General features: G+C 38.4%; 2 protein-coding genes across 5 annotated transcripts in view; one reads left to right on the top strand and one right to left on the bottom strand.

The window, feature by feature from the left end:
• The window catches only part of LOC110165066 (RIMS-binding protein 2), a 35,154-nt gene extending 25,330 nt beyond the window's left edge, over window positions 1-9,824 (bottom strand). For 3 of the 4 annotated variants that reach the window (XM_055148368.1, XM_055148369.1, XM_055148370.1), the window contains exons 1-2: window positions 9,591-9,824; window positions 8,156-9,058 (exon numbers count right to left, since the gene is read on the bottom strand). In XM_055148368.1, the coding sequence (XP_055004343.1) occupies window positions 8,156-8,944 (789 nt within the window). In that variant the 5' untranslated portion in view covers window positions 8,945-9,058; window positions 9,591-9,824. Of the gene's footprint in view, window positions 1-5,142; window positions 5,393-8,155; window positions 9,059-9,590 lie in introns of those variants that run through there. The other variant, XM_055148371.1, reaches the window with a different exon arrangement.
• A 3,514-nt stretch (window positions 9,825-13,338) lies between these two features.
• On the top strand, window positions 13,339-20,961 carry LOC110165039 (scavenger receptor cysteine-rich domain-containing group B protein). The gene is made up of 13 exons (XM_055148226.1): window positions 13,339-13,388; window positions 14,903-15,039; window positions 15,317-15,361; window positions 15,700-15,765; window positions 15,917-16,219; window positions 16,305-16,361; window positions 17,487-17,810; window positions 17,913-17,957; window positions 19,096-19,530; window positions 19,615-19,929; window positions 20,037-20,156; window positions 20,381-20,416; window positions 20,502-20,961. Exons 1-13 carry the CDS (start codon window positions 13,339-13,341, stop codon window positions 20,816-20,818), a joined length of 2,250 nt encoding a protein of 749 aa, XP_055004201.1. The 3' UTR covers window positions 20,819-20,961.
• Window positions 20,962-22,338: the final 1,377 nt, after the last annotated feature.

The raw sequence follows: 22,338 nt of genomic DNA, 5'->3' as shown, positions 1-22,338 counted from the left end.
AATGCCTGTTTTAATTGGTATTTTTGAGCGTAAGTAAAGAAAGTAAATCACCTATTATTGAATAAATGTAAGGTAGAGCAGTTTAATGTCAACAAGCAGGTGACAGACCCTCCACCAGTAAAGTAACGCAATGCACCTTTAAGTTTGAGACAGAGCTGCTAAAATCAGCGCTGCAGGAGGCAATGTCCAGTTTTCAGTATTCAGTCAAGCCTTGCACAGAGCAGTAGTTTTTTTTTGTTTTTTTTTATGAGACTGGCTCAGTGGGCTGAACAGATGCAAGGTGGTAGTTGGAGGCCGGGGGTCTCAAACCAAACGTCTGTCATGGCTCTAATAGTGGAGTCGTGTCAGTATGCTGGTTAACACAGACACAGTCAGTATTTCAGACAGCTTATTTCATAGAGATATTATTCATCTCTAAATTTTTAGCTGAGTATTTCCAAGTTATTAAAATTGGAACATCTATAACCAGCAGGCTATGGTTTACCCTTACTGTTTACACTTTTTTCATTCAAAATATCTATTAACATATATTGTGTATATAATTTGCCATTCTCATGCAATGTGTAATGTCACTTCCGCCACACCCAAGTATCACACATCTCCTGATTATAAAATAAGAAGAGGAGAATGACAAACTACACCCTGTTGTGGGCCACTACTAAAATCTTAATATGTATTAGAACAATGTTTTAGCCCAGTCAAATAAAGGATTGCTAAGATCTTAATACATAAAGACTGCCTTGGCTTCTCTTTTCTCTCTCTTAATCTTCACAATATAAAACCTTGAGATTATAAAACCTTGAGATTAATACTATAACTAAAGGAAACCAAAGCTGACAGAGCAGGTGCTTAAAAGGACCCACATTTGTACCCGCCCTTGTACATTGTTGCCACATCAGCAGACCTAAAGGTGTTTAATCATAGAGTATATGAAGAGAAGGGAGAGGTGCATAAGGAGGATGCACAGGGGGCACAACAAACCAGCTGACACAGACAAGACAAAGCACTGATAATAATGGAGGTGTGTAAGTTAATTCTTAATTATCTGGGCCAGTTGCTTTGTCAAGAGTCCCACAGGAAAACTAATCAGAATAGAAAATAAACAACAAGCACCACTTCTAATAACACTAACAAATTATCCTGATGGTTCACGGGTTTAAAATCACCAGCATCAGCTATCTGACAGCTAGACCCTCCAACAGGCCTCAAAGGAACTGCTAGACATAAACAAAGACATGCACATCTCTAATGCCATTGTTTGGACATGATGGATACAGTATGGCTATAATATATGATACTAGGGGTGGGCAATAATGGAAAAAATGAATGAATCTGAATTTTTTGCATTATGTCGATCAGTATATTTTATTATTGCATCAAGAATGTGTTAAAGTGTGCCAGTAAAAGCTTTGGCTTATGATCAGTTATCTCACAAAACATAAAACTAACCACAATATCACTTTAATTGCACCAGATTAGGTTCATTATATTTTTACACAGCTCTTTTTGCAGTCATTTTCTATTGCTCATTTATAGACAGACTTTATATTCTTGATATTTTGCATATTCTCAGAACAACAATTGTGATATTATCTTTTTTTTTGTAAAATTTTTGAAATTATACAAAAATAGCCAAAAAAAAACAAAAAAAACCCAAAACAAAACAAAAACACAACAACAACCACCTCCCACAATCCCACTTTTTTTTTTTTTTTTTTTTTGATAGGATATTGCCTTCCGCTATATGATACACACACTGACTTTATTTTCTCCATACATGCTGGGACAGTGATTCAAGTGAGGGGGCTTTCCATGGCTATGCTACCATTAGCTTGTGTATCAATATTCTGCAGGGTTGTAATTATGCCTCAGACCTTAAAGGCTAAAGGCTTGTAGTCATTCATTGAAAAGTATGATTGTTTAGCACTGTCTTGCTCTGACGTGCTGCTGGCTACTGAGGTGTTGAACATAGAGGGGCAAACTGCTGATTCTGATAGAGGGCCTTAATTATTCCAGGCCAATTCTGCCCCTGGTTATAATAAAAAAGAGAAAGGCCTGCTCTCTCAGCTCTTTCATATGGGCAGAGCTGTTGTGTCTACATGATGTTGAGTCTACAGTTGAGTGATATAACAAAAACAACAAATCATTTTAATTGCCATATTGATCAATCCCGATTCCCATTATGATTTTATTTTGTATTATTAAAAAACACTTCCAATATTATTTCCTGAACTTCACATAAACATGTTCAGGAACTGCAGGTGGAAATGAGCTATTTTGCTATAACCTGGCAGAAGCATATTACCTGCATTGCATTGTCCCTGATAAATAAGCAAAACTATTCAGATCTGTAATCATTACTGCATAACACAAAATAACCGTCATATTCTCCCTCCTAAATCTGAACTACTCTAAAAGTTTAAACTATGTGCTTTTACAGACTAGTTACTGGCCTTTTGATTAAAAAGACCCAAGCCGATCACTGAAGATTAGAAATGACCAAATCTTTATTCAATCAAAATTTGATTAATAGCAGAGTCCTATCTGAGACAATTGGACTTCTATTTCTAACAGGACTGGGCTTTCTAATGAGATTTAATCTTGAATGCAGAAACAGTTAATTTATCTTGTAGGGAGAACAATATCAAGTGCTGAAACAGGGAATTGTTCTTGAGAAAGGTCTATCAAGCTGCTAACCAGTTGGGTCCAGTGTGTTATTAACTGCAGTCCTTTCCTCATATATAAGTCATGAGTTAGGCCTCCTCTGTGTCCTCTGAACCCCCTCCAGTATCTATCGGGACTCATCAACTCATGCGGCTGTGTGCAGATGACAGATTAGGGGTTCTTCTACAGCAACACAGAACAAAGGCTCAACAGACACCCCCCAGACTCATCCTCTCCCCAAGAGACTATATGTGCCCCCCACTCCAATCAGCCCTGCCCCTCTGGACAAGTTTGTAAAATAAAAACTAAAATGTGGCATCTGCTGGGTAAGCTGGTTAGAGGTCTCCTGTGTTTCAGAAAGTCCCTTATAAATATATCAGGAGCACTTAATAGTACAAAGCATCACATTTTTAATCTATTTGTCACAGAATCCCCACTGCGTGTCTTAAAACTTGCATCTGGTGACAAAAAGTAAACAGTAGAAATGATAAGATGTATTAGAAGAAGACAGATATGGAATTGAGCTATTGTACTAATTCAAAAAACCTGACCTAAAGTGGCCTTATAGCCAGCACTGGACAGACACTGAGGTGCATACAATTAATTGGAAAAATGCAGCCAACCGTTGAAGCAAGAATTCTCTTTTCCACTTTCATCACTGAACTGTTAAACTGGTCCAATGACCTGGAGATTCCCATGATGAAAACTCCAGTTTCTGGAGCAGAGAATTAGCACATAAATTTAAATCACTCTCCAGCAGAAGTGGGCACAAAAGGATAACAACTTGCACAGATGAGACAATGTCTTTTTTCAAGCCATTATTCATAAATGTCCTACTCGTAGTAAATAATAGAACGCCCCAGTGACCTTTGTTGACATTAAAAGACTCATACAATGACCAACGCCCAAGGCAATTATTGTTGTAGAAAACACAACTAATCCGGATATAAAACTCACCAGCTCAGCCAATACAGCCTGGTGAGGAGAAATATTATGGTCTTTGTGACATGGTCATATTTGATTACTTGAACAGTGTTACAACCCAGTTAAATTAAAAGTATCTGAGATTATGTTAAATTAAAATTCATTCTTACATAAATTGATCTTGTTGCTCTGTCCCAATGGGACACAAAGCCCACAGACAGGGAGACAGACGTGTCTGGGTTGAACTACCCACAAAAATACCCCAGAGATTACATCCATACCACAGTATCAATAATTCAAGAGGCACAACAAAGAGAGCCAGTAAGAAGAGACACAGCACATGTGTGCATGTGGCTCGAAATAGGCATGTTCTAAATACCATAATATGTATTCTAGGATCAAAACTTGATGTATAACTGAGATAAACTCTGCCATCATCACTTTTAAACTGAAGTTAGAAATTCATATCTAAACTATAATCTATACTACAGTGTAGTAAGGGCAATATGCTTTGAAGACAGGTGTTTTGAGCATAGCAGAGCACACTAACTGTGAAATATGTTAAAAGCCTTTAGGAGATAAAACATTCACAAAATGACAGACGCTGACAACTGTGTTAGCTGGGCGAATATAGTTTGACAGACCAATATAGACTGCACATGACGTACAGCTGGTCAGATAGTCCAAATGCAAAAGAGATAAATGTACTGAGCTTGATTGGACTTAGCTGGAATAAATTCAGATCTGTATTTTGCAACTGCGATCTGCAGGAGCCACTATGGATCACATGGACGGTAACTCAACATGCACTGACAGCACAATGTGTATGAAACAGATGAAATATTGTTGTTAGAGTTAATCTACTGTAAATAGATTCTTTAATGCATTTTTGTACCTGCCCAAGGACTGCAGATGGGAAGTAGCTTGTAGCTAAATCTGGCACAGAGCATCTTTTCTCTCTGAGATTAATGTTTTTTGTGCACCGTTCTCATAAAAAAAAACAAAAAACAACAACAACAAAAAAAAACAACAAATACATATTCCTCCATTTTACTATGTAAAATGTAAGTTACACTAAAACACCAACAACAGAAACATGCAGATATCAAAGAAAGGTGTAGAGGGTCCTGAACCCCCAGAGCCTTGTCTGGTCTGGTAGATGTAATTCAAAATATGCTTGGTTGCTCAGTTGTCTAAATACACACGTACCTCCTTTGGTTACAATGATGCATTTGTTTTGGCCAAGGTTTCTGAACAGGGAGGGTGCATTCGAGGAAAAAGGTTGGAAAGCACCGACCTGTTTAACGTCCACTCATAACATATTTTGGAAACATGAGGAGCATTTACAGTGTCATTGTTAAGTATTTAGCAAAAACAGTCAAGAAGGGTCACTGTGGATGAACAATATTAAGCCTATAAAGTACTCTTATAAAGTAACTCTTCTCATCTTCTGATCAGTATGATGCCATCATGTTTGGTAAGCTAATTCTGTGTTGTGGAAAGGATAATACATAAAATGATGACTACACATTTAGTATAAATTCTCAAAGTTACCTTTCGCATGGCTTCCCCTTCGTAACCATTGAGATTTGCGTAGAGTGAGTGGTGTCTCTTCCCCAGCATGGATGTGGCTAGGGCTGGCTTGTCCTCACTGTGGGGCTCACTACTGTTCCCATCTGAATTCACCACATTCGGCTGAAGTCCCAAAGCTTTTGCCTCTTTACAAACATCCATTTTTGTGTGCGCCACTTCAGGCTCCCACCGTTCAGGTACAGTCATACATTACTGCTTCTAAGATCAGATCAAACTTAAATCAGGGATCAGTATGACCACCAGAGGTACGGACCAAGCCATCATTACATTATTATTTGTAGAGTCACAAAGATCAATCTAAAAATACGTAGTCTTCATCCTCTGCAGAGGTTCAGGAGTGTCTGAGCAAAGTGACTTCATTTCCGTGACAGCAAATTGCCTAAAAATGGCACAGTCAGAAGTGAACTGGGTAAAGTAGGGCTCCTTTATAAAATCATGCAATCAGAATCAGAGTCAATGTAACAACTGCTGTCTCTGTATCTATGCCAAGATGAAAGTGAAATTGAAACAGCTCAAAAGGGATGTTACGTTTTTCCATCTTCGGCTTCAGAAAGTGACATTAATGTTGTCACCTTTCCATAAGCTTTAATCAGCATTCTCTGATTAGTATAAAATGCATGGAAATCAGATCAGTTTCGGGTCATTTTCGACTCCTGGATGACAAGACTAGTGTTCTTCATAGCCCATTTTCATATAGTTTCCCAAAAGCTCTCCTAAAAATGTCTGCCAAATGAGACTAAAAAGTACAGGCCATGGTGAAATAGCAAACAAGAGGAGGCGTGCTTGGTAGAAGGATCAGACTAACAGGTCTCCAGTAGCCTTTCGCTCAGGAAGCAGTGGATGTGGGTGGCATGTCAAGTCCTCAGCTGGAGATGTCTCTTCTATCTTGGATGTTCGATGTTCCAGAAAAAGCCCAAAATGTAGCGCTTCGAAGTAGATTTACAGCTTGGTCCTACAGAGCTTCCAAAACCATAAAGGTGAAAAAATAGAACGAAAAATGTGTGAGCAAGATGGTGCGTGTTGTTGCAATGAGGAGGGGGGCAGGGAGGACCATTTCCGCCGCCCTATCACAAAAAGGCAGCCTGTGAGCGGGGACCCAATCATTGCTGCCACTGGAGCTCGTTTCCATGGAGATGACGCTGGAATGATGAAGGCTCCCTATTGATTGCTAAAGAGGCTGTCCACAGTGCAACAGAGAAAGGTGCACGGGGCAGACAGAGGAACAAGTATGCTGGTTCTTTCTTGTGTTTTATGGCTACAGACTAGAGAGTGTTTGACAGCATGTTGTACACGGTATATTTACTGAGAGCCTTTTTTTTCTTTTAGTGTGTCTTGGATTTTTATAGCTCCCTTCAACATTTATACCCCAGTCACACTTACTGGTTATAAGATAATACTGCAGCCACATCAGCCACAAGAAAAATATCTTCCAATCGCGCCAATGGCCACTTCAACCATACAATAATTCTTTATGTAATCACTCAACTAAAACATTAGTAAGTGGTGGGAAAGGTGTCTTGCCCATGGGGTGCAGCAACAGTAAGTACAAGTTGCAATTAATAAATGTATTTGTTTGGATGTAATATGAGCACAGAGTAGTATATTTCGAGGCATTTTTAACCCTGTCACAAAGACATATGGCTTGCTGATAGCTCCATCACCGTCAATCTCAGTTAAGTGATATTGACAAAGTGTCATGAGTAGACACCAGAGGGTTTGTAAATTTGGTTACAACAGACAAACTGACTCTGAAGGACAATGGATGAGTAATTAGGAAAAATAGCTGAAAAAATATAATAAAACTAAACTGTGCATATATGTCTGAAAGGTTTTTATTCCACACTCTTCTCTTTTCTCTTTCAATGCTAATTTTATGGTGAACATTTATGTTTTGATTTGTTTGTATTCTAATTTTAAAGTCTTTCTTGTTCCGTCAAGCACTTTGAATTACTTGTGTACAAATTATGCAAAGAAAGTAACACTATTTACCGTAATTTCCAAACTACTAATAAAAGCCACATCTTCAAGAACGTTATCAAGTTCAGGCCATCTGCTTTTATCGCCTCTGAAAGCTTTTGTCGTCCTTTTGCGTTGAGTCAGTTCATCAAGCTGCCATCACCAAAATCTCACCATCGACTCACTGATGCCGACCTCACATACAGCAGCTCTCCTTCTGCGACAGCCAGGTCAATTGCCTTTAATTTAAAAGCTGTTTCATTTGCATTTCTGCATTTCTTCATGTGTTTTACATGAGGAGGATGTATGCATGAAGCACAAAATAACTGTTCAAAACACAATCAAAATAGCATCTTCCTTGGCTCATCATCTCTTTCCACCTGTTTGTTATGCTCTTGCACCCCAGCCTCTCCCTGGGCTCTACTGCGCATGTCTCCTACAAAAAAGGCCGCTGTACTGTCTGTATCATGTGTCTCGTAGATGATTTCAGCAGATTTCAGAGTCTAGACGGGGCTAGTTTTATCAATCAGGTATGAGTGAATGTCCGGCTACTGAAGTTTGAGACGTTTCTTCTTGTCATTTACGCACTCACCTGCATTTAATGCATACAGGTAAGACATACACCCCTCACTAATGTTAATTTAGCATCATAACTTATTTTATTACACGGCAATAAATTGTTTGAGTGCGCAGACAACATCACTCACTAACACTGCAACTTCATGTTAACCACACAGACAGCAATGCTTTCTATGGAGGGTTCAAAATGAGAGAGAAAAGTAGCGGCTTAAAGTCAATTCACTCTTATTTTTTTTCCACTATTTTAAATTCTAATCCCATAAAGACACATATTTATAGTGTATGTAAATATGCATATGTAATTTACATATATATTATGTATGCCAATATGTGTTAACTGTGAAAAAAAACATCGACTCCCAGGGACTCCCAAGTCATGACATCGCATTATAAAACAATAATTAGTAGTAGCTTTTTATAACAAAGTAAAACAACTCACCTCCATGTTTGTTTCCGCACATTGGGAGGGCAGTGACCTGTCTGACCCCGAGGATTCAGTGCTGTGAAAGGCTGAGTTCCTCCCGTCAACATGGGGAGCGTCGCCCAGCTGACAAATTTTCAGATCATTTCTTGGACAGGTGCCTCTCTCTGTAATGGAGGCACCCCCTGGATAGTGCCGCAGACGTCTCTGCTCTGTTCTCTTCTTGACTGATCTAAAATAGAGTTCTGTTGTCTTAACTCTGGAATAAGTTACATGTCTCTTTAATTGGCCAATGTCTTGAATCTTTGTTAAAATCTGCTTGATTATTCCACTATCACTGGGATGTCCTTGCCTTTGTGATAACAATTTGTCATTAGTTTCAAGCACGTGGCAAAGCAGCAGTGCCTTTTCTAGGTCTAATTCTTGCCTATGATGCAGTTCAGAGTATGCAGTCTCAAGGTTAATCTTGTCATATATCTTCAGCAGCTGCTCTAGTCTTGTGCATGTTACATTTTGGTGGTCCTGGTTACTTTTAAAGTGGTGTTTCTCTCTTCGTCCGGGTTTAATGCAAGATCTTTCTATTTGGCACACACGTTTAGACATAAATTCTAACAGGGCAATGTGCAGTCGCTTCTCTGCTTCTTCACGGAGGTGTTGTAGATCCAATCTGAGGTTTTGGTGAATCTGCTGTGATAGGAGTTCCTCAGCCTTCAATGCAGCCTGAAGCTTACTCAACTCTCTCCCATAGTGGTCCTGGTATGGATTGTTACAAGACAGCATTTGAGGGTTATCTCTTTTGTTCTTCATAATGCCACACAGAACAACATTTAAAGTAAGAAATAAAGATCTTTATAGAGATGAGTGCAGGTGATGGATGACCAGAACACACATGCAGCATGCAGTCAGGTGGAGTCAGGGTTACTGGAAGGATTAAGAATGAGATAGGACACAAATTAGAAACTGGAAGTGCTTATGAAGGTAGTAAAAATGACAGTATAAAGATGAACTAAATGGACAATGTCAACTTTAACATGTTGTTAATGTTAAAATTATGGGTATTTGGCATACTGGTGTACATTTGAGAGCCTTAAAATGAAGAAACCATAGGTACTGTTGTGTATAATGTTCTGTTCTATGAATGCAACAGGTTGAACGCCAGACGCCAAACAAAAACACTTAATTTAGTTAGCTAACAGCATCCTTGGCCATAGCATCCCATGTGGGAGGTCTGCCCCATGGATTATAGTTCTGTGCACTGGGTAGGCTATGGTGTCATATTACAAAGAAGCGTCCGTCCAATAGCTAATTAATTAACATGGGTGACCTTATAACAATGTAGCGGAGGTTAAAAAGACACATTTCTGTTCGAAACAGTTAGCGTATAGTTAGTAAAAAGCATTATTATCTGACTTATGTAATAGCAATGTTGACCATTTAGCAAAGGCTAGCTTACCTTGCAAGTTTCCTCGTGTGTAACAAAGTCATGTTTATGAGCAGAGAAAGCCCAACTATCCGGTCACTCTTCGCGTAGCGCCGTTGAATCTTTGCGATACGTTTATAAAGTTTGCACACACTTGCTGTTGTACAGTAGAGAGCTGAGGGTTTTCGGAGCCTTTGGGGGTTTGTTTATGTTAGGCTGTGACACATTCACAGACACGCTACTCCACATACACAGCCGTGCTGCTTTCACGTGCTGTAGGACATGACGAGAATGAGACAGAGTAGCCTTTGACTACATTAAAACACACAAATGCCATTGTAATGTGTATTTAGTAGCATGTAATCCACAAAAAATCCACCAAAATGTACCCACGTAAGATTATATTCAGCGTTTTATAGTGTATTCATTTATGTTTTTCTGCTTTTGCTGTGAGAGATGCACAGGACGACCCGTACCCGTCCCACATTGCTTGAAATGTGCGACCACTAGTGGTTAAAGTCATGAACGATGCTAAGTGGCAGCTATCTCAAAACGTGTTAGATTGGCAATAATCCAGCTCAAGTTTCTTAATAAAATGAGAGGTCAGTACCGAGAAGTTTAGCATGGAAAAATTAAAATATGTTAAAGGCAGACTATGTAACATTTCTGGTGGAGAATCTGCTGCTTGTCTCCTTTGCTCCACTCTACAGTATGGCATTAGTTATCTATCTCACATTTATTCAATTGCTGGTGTTTTATTTCTTAAAATACCTCGGAAAATCACGCAGACTATTCATACCTTGAGCGGAGTCACGTTTCAACAGGTAGCATCACCTGCTTGTTTCCATGGAAATGCAAACATTTAATGGCATACTGTGGAACATACCAGCCTATATAATTATATTATTACGTATTAAAATACAGCTTTTATTTTTGAATGTGGAACATGCCAAAGTGTGCTTATAAGCCTCTTTCTCCACCTCGGACACAGAATACTGTCCTGTCTTCATGACCCATTTAAACTAATTGTCCATGACAAAGGTGCTAGGATGTCTTACTACTATATTTGTGTCAAGTTAACATTTGATAGCTTTATAGCTTAAGGATATTTCTTAAGTAACAATCTTGCTTTAAATTCACAGGCTCTATACGGTGATTTTACACAAGTTATGTAAAATACATACCTTATACCTATGCTTGAAAAATGCATTTGACTATTGCATTTCACATTGCTCATTGTCCCAGTGTGATTCAGTAGGAAAATGAGAAACTGAGCTTGCTTGAGACTTTTTGTCTGCACCTCCTTTTATTTTAATGTTCTCCTGTTACTCCTTTTCATTTGTTGTGCTATCATTGTCTGCGTGAATTGGCCAAGCCTATTCCTGTGACTTGTGTCAGCTCATAATGGGCTATTAACAGTGTAACAGTTTACTCCTTTCCTGGTGCCTGTAATGTCTCAGTGATGGGAAAAGGAAAAAAATAGGTGACAAAGCTCTAAAGGGACTTCACTCACATTCTAGAGATATGTAATGTAGATAAACAGAGAATACATCATATGTATTCTCGTAACATGATGTAGTCTATTGTGTTGGTGCTATTCAGTTATGTCAAATAAAACAGACTAGCCTATGCAAAAGTTACCTTAATGAAAAAAAGTGTTAATTAGCTTTCCAGATGCGACTTAATTGGCCAAAGCTTTTGATGTGGTAAAAAGTATGCTTTTATAAATGAATTAAAGGATTAATTTCATTGTTGTGACAGATTTGTAAAACCCCCAATAGTGACAAGAAGCAAACAAAATCTTTACTGTACTTGAGGACAGGTGCCACCAGTCAAAGGGAGAAGAGTTGCAGCAACAGAGAAATACAGGCCTTGGGCTTTTCTTTTCTAGAAATCATAAAAGTGCTGAATCTCAAATATCAGTATATGGCTGCAAGAAATAAACCTCACTCCCTATGAATTGAAGTAGCTCCATTTTCAACACTGAGAACAAGTGGTTACATCAGTTTTGTAGTGGCTGACAAAAGACCAGACATCAATTGAAGACGAAATGTCTTTTGGGTCCTTCATCCCCAAAAAACTTAAATGTCACAATGGTCTACTGGACATGTATGAGCAAGGGTTTTTAATTTTTCAGAAATTATATTCAGACGTTGCCCAATGGCAAAATGTAGCATTTTTAAGTTACTGTTATAGTTTTATGATGAAAACTAAAAGTGTTTTCCATTTGAGACAAGAATGCAGCCTAAATATGCAAGATTGGTGTGTCAAAACACAGCTCCGGGTTTGTTTTTAATGAGGAAACAACATTATAGCATAGATCATGAAACAGTTTAATATGAGCCCTTTAAAATTAATTTAATCAGGCAACCCTACTAAAACATGTGTCGATTTTTTCATAAATAAAGAAACAAGTTTAAAAGTTTAAAAACAAAGAAGGAGTGAGAGATTCAGGGGATTTCTTTTGTAGTTACAGTAAAAGTCCAGAAAAGGGACAAAGCTGGAAATATTAGTTTATGGGGTTATAAGTTTTAAAAGTTTATATTCTTCTTCTGTTGTTATAAACTTCAACCAGATAACACCAAACCCTATACAAAATATTCTCCTTATAATAACTACAAAACAGTTTTTATTGAGTCATTTTAATAACACAATGTTGGCATACATGGCTTCTTTGTGTCTTTTGTACCACATGCTTTTGCACTCAGACGCATGTGCACACTGCCTGTACCTGCCTTATATCACCAACATGCCCTGGGGGTATTCACTGTGGCCCTCTTCACGGTGTGGAGGTAGACGGAGCTCCTTCTCTGAGCTCTGCCTGAAACTGGAGATGTTGCGCTACTATTGAAGGCTAAGCTTTCACCATCTTTTGTTTTCTTATTTGGCCCCTCCTGTGTCCGATAAAGGGGCGTCAGAAAATTACTTTGTATTTATTATTTTACGTAATCCCTGTCATGGAAACGGGTATTTATTGTCAAGGAGGGTTGAGGAGATGAAAGACCAAAAACGACGTGGATGCTACACTTTTCACAGTTGGCACACAGTGGCTTCAGGAGTCAAGGGGTTCTGATTCAGCACAACTTTTTTCCAAATTTTGAAGACTTTATTACACATTTTCTTTGAAAGATAAACGGTTTGGTATGTATTTTCATTATTATTTTGTATAATATAAAATAATTTGTATGGCTACTATATGTTATGATTTAATCTCTTTTCTGTCAAACGGGACTTGTATTAATGAAATGAAGTTAACCAGAAAACCACCTTTTACAAAACAGCTACTTTAATTGAACACCATACATTGGCCAGATTTCTTTTAATAACTTAATATTTTCATTTAATTTTAAGATGACCTTACAGTATCCACACATTTTATATGTAATGTATCATTATATTTTTGTGGGTCCAAGATCTTTCTACTTTCTGAGCAGTTGCTGTGAGAAGGGAGGGGAAGCAGAGCTAACACAAAAGGCAACATTATTCCCCAGCGGATCTGTGCTATATCCTACTATGAATGGAGTATTGAAAACAGCATCGAGGTCTAGATAATTTTTCATCTCTCATAACTATGCCATTTGTCCCAGAGTTTCATGGCCCCTGTTTGTACTGTCTACACATGCGACTTTGATTGTTCTGTTGGTGTTAATATATTCCACCCCATCAGTTTGACTTTTCCTTTCATCCACTTGTACTAGTCTGGGCAAATCTTTGTATAAGTATGTTTCTATATACATTTTCTATATAACTTTTGGAATATATAACCCACCTAAGTTTAAACATGCCTACCAAGCTCCATAGACACAAACGGCGCCCCCCTATTGTCATCAGGTATCTAAGCGTTGTGGAGTATTTATTGACAGATTGCAGGAAGCAGTCGTTATTACTGACCAGGGGGACTACAGAAAGTAGAAATGTCTTTTTGTGTCCCATGGGCTCGGAATGCCTACTATCTCCAGAAGCCAATATCAAATTCTCCCCTCATCATCCCAAATACACATTCTTGCATAAGGTCAGGGGGATTTCTCTACGGGGAAAATGACAAAATATGAAGACCATGTCAGAACATGTAGAGTCGTCTCCTAATGAGAACAAGCACTACTGCTAACCATACGCTTCTAATTTGGGTAATTAAACAACTAAATGACTGATTAATGTAGCTATTTTGAAGAATAGACAGTATAAAATTGTATTAGATGTCCAGTGACAGACAGATCTGGCCTAGCTTACTGAGGAATTGTTGGGCTTATTGAAATCCTCATGTATCCTCATATATATATATATATATATATATAATTTACAGTTACCCTGTGAAGTGCCACTGACTTTAACTAAATATAACTATTAACCCTAAACCAAAACAATTTCAGGTAACTTCAACAGTAATTATATTTGCACCATTTTTGACAGCACCTGATATGATGGATGTGCTGCGAGTATGAAGGGATGTGCTCTGTCCCAAGTAGGGCTGAGCAAAATATTGAATTTTAATCAATAATGAGATTCAATCATATCTGATGGTCAATGATTGTGAAGTTGAGTAGTCTGTATTATTCTGGTTCATGAAATCAACACTGAAAGTCATTGTGTTGTGTTTTTGAAAAGACAAAATCAAATTGAGTAAAAAATTGAGATCAATCAATATGAGGGGGAAAAATGCCATATAGCCCAGCCTTCTTCCCAAAGTTTACGCTGCTAATGAAGTTCAGTGAAGTGATTTAGATTTGACTTTTTACTGAATGAGTATCTCTGTAATGTTGTTGGTTTATACACTATTTAAATTAGTTACACATGTGGACATAGCCTAGTCAACGTGTATGATCAGTAGAACACATCCTTAATGTTACACTAGTCTCATAGAGTAAAATATATGGATGACGAGACACAATTTCTGAGGCGAGACATGTCACGAGTTTCGGCTCACACGAATAAGACGAGACAAGATTTTGATACAATTTTTATTAGATAAATTGTGGCATTCAGTTTACAATTGGCTTCACAGTATTTTATGTATTCAGTTTTACAATTTTGTTGTTATTGTAGCACTGCTTTTTGGTATTACAGCTTCTAAGGAGGAGTTACTCAGCAAAGTTAACCGTTTTTATCCAGGGCAAATGTAAAAATATGAGGAAAAAGATAATTTTCCTCATGTGTGCACAGTCTTGTGGCAATTTCTCGTGAGATCTTGTGGCATGAGATCTTGTAAAATATTTTTCTGTTCCATACAATAATTTATTAAATTTACAGATCAAAATGTACCTTAACTAACCACAGAGCTTTAGCAGAGGAAACTGTCCCTAACCACTTTGGTTAGAGCCACAGTGTGATGGTGTGGTTGTTTGCAGGTGGATGGTGAGAGTACAGGTGATGATGACTGACGCTCAGTGCTGGGTCTCAGGCGTGTGGCTCCTGCTGACCCTGCTCTGCTCTCTTCACTGTGTGGTCATCTGCTCAGTGCTGCCATATGACCACAACAGCAAAGGTGAGGAGGAATTTCATGTTATATGACTGAATCTTCTTCTCATTTTGCCCAAAACAAGACGTGGTTGCAAAGTAAAAGAAGCACACAAGAATAAAAAGCAAACATATCCATGGATATTTTGAACTTCAGTGTTCAGGAAGTGTGCGTCAGGGGCATGTGTTTTAGTTACATGTTTAGTTATATGTATATATGTTTTGTCCTTTTCTGTTTGTTGTGTATTTGCCAATTGTGTTGTGTAGGAGCTCACACAAAGCTAATCATATTCTTTTTCTTACAGGAAACTTAGAAATACACAAACGAGATGTTTTTGGTGGTGGTCCTGGTAAGTTTTCCTTTGGGCCGTACAAAAACCTTTTTGTAATGTTAACTAATATTTACATTAAGGATTTTTTTTCACACTGGGTGCGATACTTGTGACAAAAGGCCCCACTGGTTTCCCCGTAACTTCATTGTCCCAGTATTTAGGTCAAGACATCTTTTGTGTCTTGTATGGCGGCCAGTAAATTAATTTCTGACCATGTTTTCAGTATCGGTTTAAATATTTTTATTTACTTCGAACTGTATTTCATTAGAAGTCTGTCTCCTAAATGTTGCATTTGATTCAGACCTGAATCTACTCAAGAGCAAGTAGTCTGATTTCATGTCTCCTGTTCCTTTTAGGTTTCCCTGAAGGACCATGGCCTCCTTATGATTTAGAGAATTTGCCATTTCAGATCCAAAACCCAAGTAAGAATCACAATACTTTCTTTACATTTACATTACTTTTTTTCAGATCACCACTGAGATCATTTTTAAATATTCAGAAACTCTGTATGTGCATAGTTACATCTTTTTCAGCTAAATAATTTAAAAAAGTACTTGTTGCTGTGTCCCTCAGTAAGATTGGTGAATGGGATGAAGGCCTGTGAAGGTCGTCTGGAGATCTTTCATGAGGGAGAATGGGGAACTGTGTGTGACGACGACTGGGACATGGTGGATGCCAGTGTGGTGTGTCGCCAGTTACAATGTGGACAACCTCAAGCCACACGCACTACAGCATATTTTGGGCCAGGGACAGGTCCAATCCTGATGGATAATGTGGAATGTGACGGATTTGAAGCAGAACTTGGCCAGTGCAAAAGTGCAGGATGGGGTGTTCACAACTGCTCCCACTATGAGGATGTGGGTGTTCAGTGTAAAGGTAAAGATATTTACCACAATGCTGCATTGAGAATGCACAAACAAAACATGGACAACTGAACTTTGTGTTTATTCTTGTTACACAGAAATATTGTCTGGGGGGAAGGATTTTGGAGAATTCACCACTCCATGGCCCACAGTTGGTATGTCATTTTTGTTTAGTTTCTTTTTAATGTTTGATTGTGATTTGATTTGCAATATATGTTTAAAAAGTAGAATTTTGTTTCAGAGAGCACACTGTAAATAACACTGTAAAAAACTCCAGAAGCTTTAACATTTAAGATAAAACTGAAAAATTTACATATGAATTAATACAAGAATATCCAATGCTCTTCAGAACATGTTTGTAGAGGTCTAAAATTGTGACATTTTTCAACAAAGACAGGATATTCTGTTCTGATATTAATTCTGTAGCCCTAAAAGCTGGTCCCATCACTCACAAGTACATATTAACTCACAGTATTGCAATTCCTATCTGAGAAACCAGTAAGCCTCACAAAGGTCTTTCAGAACTGGAGGAGTCCTTATTGTCCTCCGTCCTTTGTCCTGGCTGGCTTGTTTTTTCCCATTTAATTCCCAAGGGGATCACAAAAGGAGTCAGATTTAGTGAAGGTGTGATGTATCTGGCTGAAACTTCTCTGACTTCCATCGGGTGCACTGACACAAACACCTTCAAGAGGCATTTGTTTCAAGGAAAGGGCCTCAGTGAGCGATGGACACATGAGAAGGTGCATTGTCCTGATTTTTGTTAGGTGAAGGCATTAGGTGACCATATATGCATTTAGTACAGTATTAGATTTTCCACATCCAGCTCCGTACCTGCATTTTCTCACGTAATGATAGTAGTCATGAATACTGCTAGCCAACACCCCTCTTTTTTTCCTGTGGGCCTCTTGCCTTACACTATTTACCCCTTTCCTAACTGATTTTTTTTAAGTATGCACATGTCCATAGAAAAGACCAGATGACATTTTTTGATTTATTATTGATAATTATCTGCATGTTCATCTCATGCAGAGGTTAGAAGAGAAGAGATGATTTCTCCTGGCAATAACAACAGACCTCCTCCCTGAAAATTATATTCCAAATGTCAGTGGGACTCATCGGTTAAATAATGAAAAAAACTCAAGGAATTATATTTTCTTTCTGCTCTTTGTTACCAAGAGTTCATGTAATCATTAATAGCAGTAATAACCATTAAGTCATTTATTCAAAATTTTATAATTTAGTCTTTCATACTTTACATAAAGTATGTATTTCTTCTTCAGGACTTGGTCCCTCCAGTGGTGATATCCGCCTAGTGAATGGGACTCATGAGTGCGAGGGCCGGGTGGAGATCTTCTACAATGGCGTGTGGGGAACAGTTTGTGATGATGACTGGTCCATGAATAACTCTCGTGTGGTGTGCTGGCAGCTGAATTGTGGGGAGGCTCTCAGTTATCATGGCAGGGCATACTTTCAACGAGGAACTGGGGAGATCTTCCTGGACAATGTAAACTGCTACGGTTATGAGGATAAGTTAGAAAAATGCCCACACTTAGGCTGGGGCACACACAACTGTGGCCATCATGAGGATGCTGGTGTGACTTGTGGTATGAAATGCAATTTTAAAGTTTAAATGTATTTATTTTAATGCATAAATAATAGATAATAAATCTCTCTCTCTCTTTTTTTTTTTTTTGTACTTTTCTCAGCTCTTCCAACAACTACACAACAAAGCAAATGGAATGGAACAACAGGTATTCAGCAGACAGGAATTGATTACTTGTGTAAAGCTTTAAGCTTTGTATAATAAATTATAATTCAATCAGTTTGAATGTTTTAAAATGTTTGCCATATTTTTCATATTTTATGACAAAATGAATTGTTTAATTAATGTTTATATTTTCTTTTAGTTACAGACCAAGTTACTGTGACTAACAATTCAAATACAATAACTTCACCAACTACTGCTACTCCTACACCTAGAACCTCTGCTCCAGCTACTGCATCCCCTACTACTGCATCCTTTACTGCTGCTTCCAGACCTACAACTGCTACTAATGCTCCGACTACTACCACTGCTCCTACAACTGCTACTATCTCCACTGCTACTACAACTACTACGAAGGCTCCCACTACCACCAGTACTACAACCACCACTGCTGCAACTACTACTAATTCTCCCACTACTACCATTGTTATAACAACTACTACTAATGGTCCTACTACCACACTTTCCTCTACTACCACCACTGCTACTACAATAACCACTACGAAAGCACCTACAACCACCATTGCCCCTACCACCACAACCATTGCTACAACTTCTACTACTACTGCTACTACAACAACTACTACTAATGCTCCCACTACTACCACTGCTGCTACAACAGTTACTACTAATGCTCCCACTGTTACCACTGCTACTACAACTACTACCACCAGCGCTCCTACTACTGTGATTGCTACAACTACTGCTACTAATGCTCCTACTACCACCGCTGCTGCTACAAGTACTACTACAAATATGCCTACTACCACCAGTGCTGCTACTACTACAACTACTAATGCGCCTACTACTACCACTGCTACTACAACCACTACCACCACCACTGCTCCTACTACCACAATTGCTACAACAACTACTACTACTATTAATCCCCCTACTACCACCACTGCTGCTCCAACCACTACTACAAATGCGCCTACTACCACCAGTGCTACTACTACTACAACTACTAATGCTCCTACTACTACAACTACTACCACCACCAGTGCTCCTACTACTACAACTGCTACAGCAACTACTACTACTACTAATGCCTACTACTACTACCACCAGTGCTGCTACAACAACAACTACTACTACTACTAATGCCCCTACTACCACCACTGCTGCTACAACTACTACTATGAATGTGCCTACTACCACCAGTGCTGCTACAACAACAACTACTACTACTACTAATGCCCCTACTACCACCACTGCTGCTACAACTACTACTACGAATGTGCCTACTACCACCACTGCTGCTACAACTACTACTACGAATGTGCCTACTACCACCAGTGCTGCTACAACAACAACAACTACTACCACTAATGCCCCTACTACCACCACTGCTGCTACAACTACTACTACTATTGTGCCTACTACCACCCGTGCTACTCCTGCAATCCCTGCCACCTCCGCCACTACTGGTACTTCTACTACTACAGGTAAACCTGGTGGCAACAGAGATTTTACTGCCTTCACAGTTACTCCAGCGCCTGCAACCAAAACAACTACGTCACCTACCACAACTACAAAAGCACCTACCATTATTCAGTGTAAGTACTTTATTGTTGTGTCTTTCAAATCCAACCAAAAAGTAAAAGTTATATAATGTGCATCTTTTTTTCTTTGATTCACAGTGCCAGCACCTATTAGATTGGTGAATGGGAATCATAGGTGTGAGGGAAGAGTGGAAATCTGGTATTCGGGCACCTGGGGCACAGTGTGTGATGACAACTGGCATATAGCTAATGCCGTGGTAGTGTGTGCACAGCTCAAGTGTGGTTCTGCTAAAGCGGCGCTGGACAAGGCTGCTTTTGGGGCTGGTGTTGGTCCGATCTTGTTGGACAACGTGGACTGCCGTGGGAATGAGGCAGGCCTGTCTTTCTGCTCAAGCTCGCGCTGGGGAGAACATAACTGTAATCACAATGAAGATGCTGCAGTCATCTGTGACTGTAAGTAATGAGCAAATCTTGATGTTGAAAAATATCATGAAGAAGATGGAAACACAAAAATGATAGCAGATTACCTGTAATTTTTCTCTCTCTCTTTCTTTCTGTAGCGATTGAAATAACACAACAATCTGGAGAACTTGCTCGTAACTTGCCAGGTCTAGCAGCACCTGCTCCTAAACCAATGACAACAGCTCCTCCAACCACAGCTCCCTCAGGTACATCTGTATAACCAGCTACACTTTAATTTATTGCTCAGTAACAGGTAATTATAACCATGATACTTGTGGACTGAAAAGCATATGTAGTATTAGAAAAATAATGCAATCTTTTATTTATCTATGATTAGTTTTTGTTCACTTGTTTTTGGTTCTGTAAACCATTGTCTTCATCTAATATTGTTATGACAAAGTTATTAAGCACTATATAAATTATATTGGCACAAAAACTTTAGCTTATGTTGAAAATGGGTTTAAAGCGATAAATAGAGGTATCACAGTGACGGAATTGTCAAACAGTCCTCTGAATTTGTAAAAGCATTCTGTAAAAGTAAAAAAGAACAAATGTTTTTATAGGAACACTTAGGCTTGTTGGTGGGCACCATCCCTGTGAAGGGCGTGTAGAGGTGTACCTCCAGTATGAGTGGGGAACAGTGTGCGATGATGCCTGGGACCTCCCGGACGCAATGGTGGTCTGCCGTGAGCTGGGTTGTGGTCAGGCTGTAGAAGCCGTGCCAGAGGCCAGGTTTGGGGCTGGTACTGGGACAATCCAAATGGACAATCTCAAGTGCTTGGGTTCAGAAAGCTCTTTAATGAAATGCTCTTATATTCCATGGAATGTGCACAACTGTGATCACAGTGAAGACGCTGGTGTAGTCTGCCAGACACTGTGATCAAACAGAGCCACTCTCCAACAGCTGTGACTCCACACCGGTGTGCCAAACTTCAGCCTGTACACATTCTGTAAATAGTGGCTTGAAATGATTGCAACATTGGCAGTTTAATTAATAAGTACTTCATTATAACATTCTTTACAACCAAGCACTTTAAGTATACACTTTCATTTGTCCTTCCTCTGAAGTGGATGTAATGCAACTCTGTCCTATTGAGTACCAACAGCATGTTGATACACAATTTGAGCATGAAAAAGACTATGCTTTAAGTCATTTAAATATGAGTATTTTTTTCTTAATTAAATGTATTTTGTGTATATATTTTGTACAACTGTCAAAACACATGTCCATAAAATTCTCATTGTTACAAAGAATTGTGTAAAAAATAAACGTTATTTTCCATACTTTTTTTTATTGCACCTACATTTATGATGCATTTAATTAACACAATGTTATTGCTAAATTATAAATGAGTGTGTATTGCTTATGAACACAAAATTAGGTGTGATATGGTGTGTCTAATTCATATTCATACACAATATTTTTAGATGGTATGTTACTATACAGCAGGGGTGTCAAACTCAAATTCACAGAGGGCCAAAAAAAACCTCGGCTTAAGTCGTAGGCCAAACTAAATATTTATTGAAAAATTTCAACAAAATCTGCATGTTTTCTCTTCTTTCAAGATATGTAATGTTAAACCTTTTCTTAGTAATATTAATGTTTAATAATAGTTTTGCTTAAACACTGAGTCCAGAACAAGCATAATATAAAATAATAACGAAAATAACAAATAAATAGCCTATCTGTAGCTGGCTCTCATACATATTTGATATAATCTTGTGGGCCAAATATATTTATATCGTTGGCCAAATTTGGCCCCCAGGCCTGAGTTTCGCATGTCTGCTATACAGCATTTCAGCAAGTGTTTAGATAGAACAACAAAATATATATAGTAGACAATTTTTTTACATTAAAACATTATATTTAGATATTACTGAAATTAGATTGCTGCTGTTATAGCCACAGCTGCCCTGGGGCAAATGGACAGATGTGATCGTCCAATCTGTGCCAACAGTTTCTCTGATCCCACCACTGACAGTTACTCACACAATCACTAGATTCCTACAAGGGCAAAGTGGGTGACAAGTTTTGACATGTCTTGTCATCAACAGCTTGCACCGGTCAAACCTGGGATCAACCACCAACTCACATTCACTCACAAAAATTTATAACAAAAATAAAAACTGAATAAATAAAAAAATAAAACTGAATCGATTTGAAGCAAAGTGGGGACTACTAAAAATTACAATTATGATCAATTTATTGTCAGATTGTGACTGGTAAATTTTAGTGTTCAACAGATGTTGTTTCTCTGTAATAAACACTTGTCTTCTTTTTGAGAAAAAAGTAGTGCATAACCGTGTAGTATTTAATGTTATATTTGTAATACATTCGTAATTAATTCAATGAAAGCGACTGTAGAGCATAGTACAGTCACTTTCTCCATGATTTGTCCA

The sequence above is a fragment of the Boleophthalmus pectinirostris genome, unplaced genomic scaffold (assembly GCF_026225935.1).
Source record: "Boleophthalmus pectinirostris isolate CB_2022bp ecotype Guang Dong unplaced genomic scaffold, ASM2622593v1 HiC_scaffold_12, whole genome shotgun sequence".
Lineage (NCBI taxonomy): Eukaryota > Metazoa > Chordata > Actinopteri > Gobiiformes > Gobiidae > Boleophthalmus > Boleophthalmus pectinirostris.
Note: the sequence above shows the minus strand (reverse complement) of the source record. Positions and strands in the feature narration are given on the sequence as shown.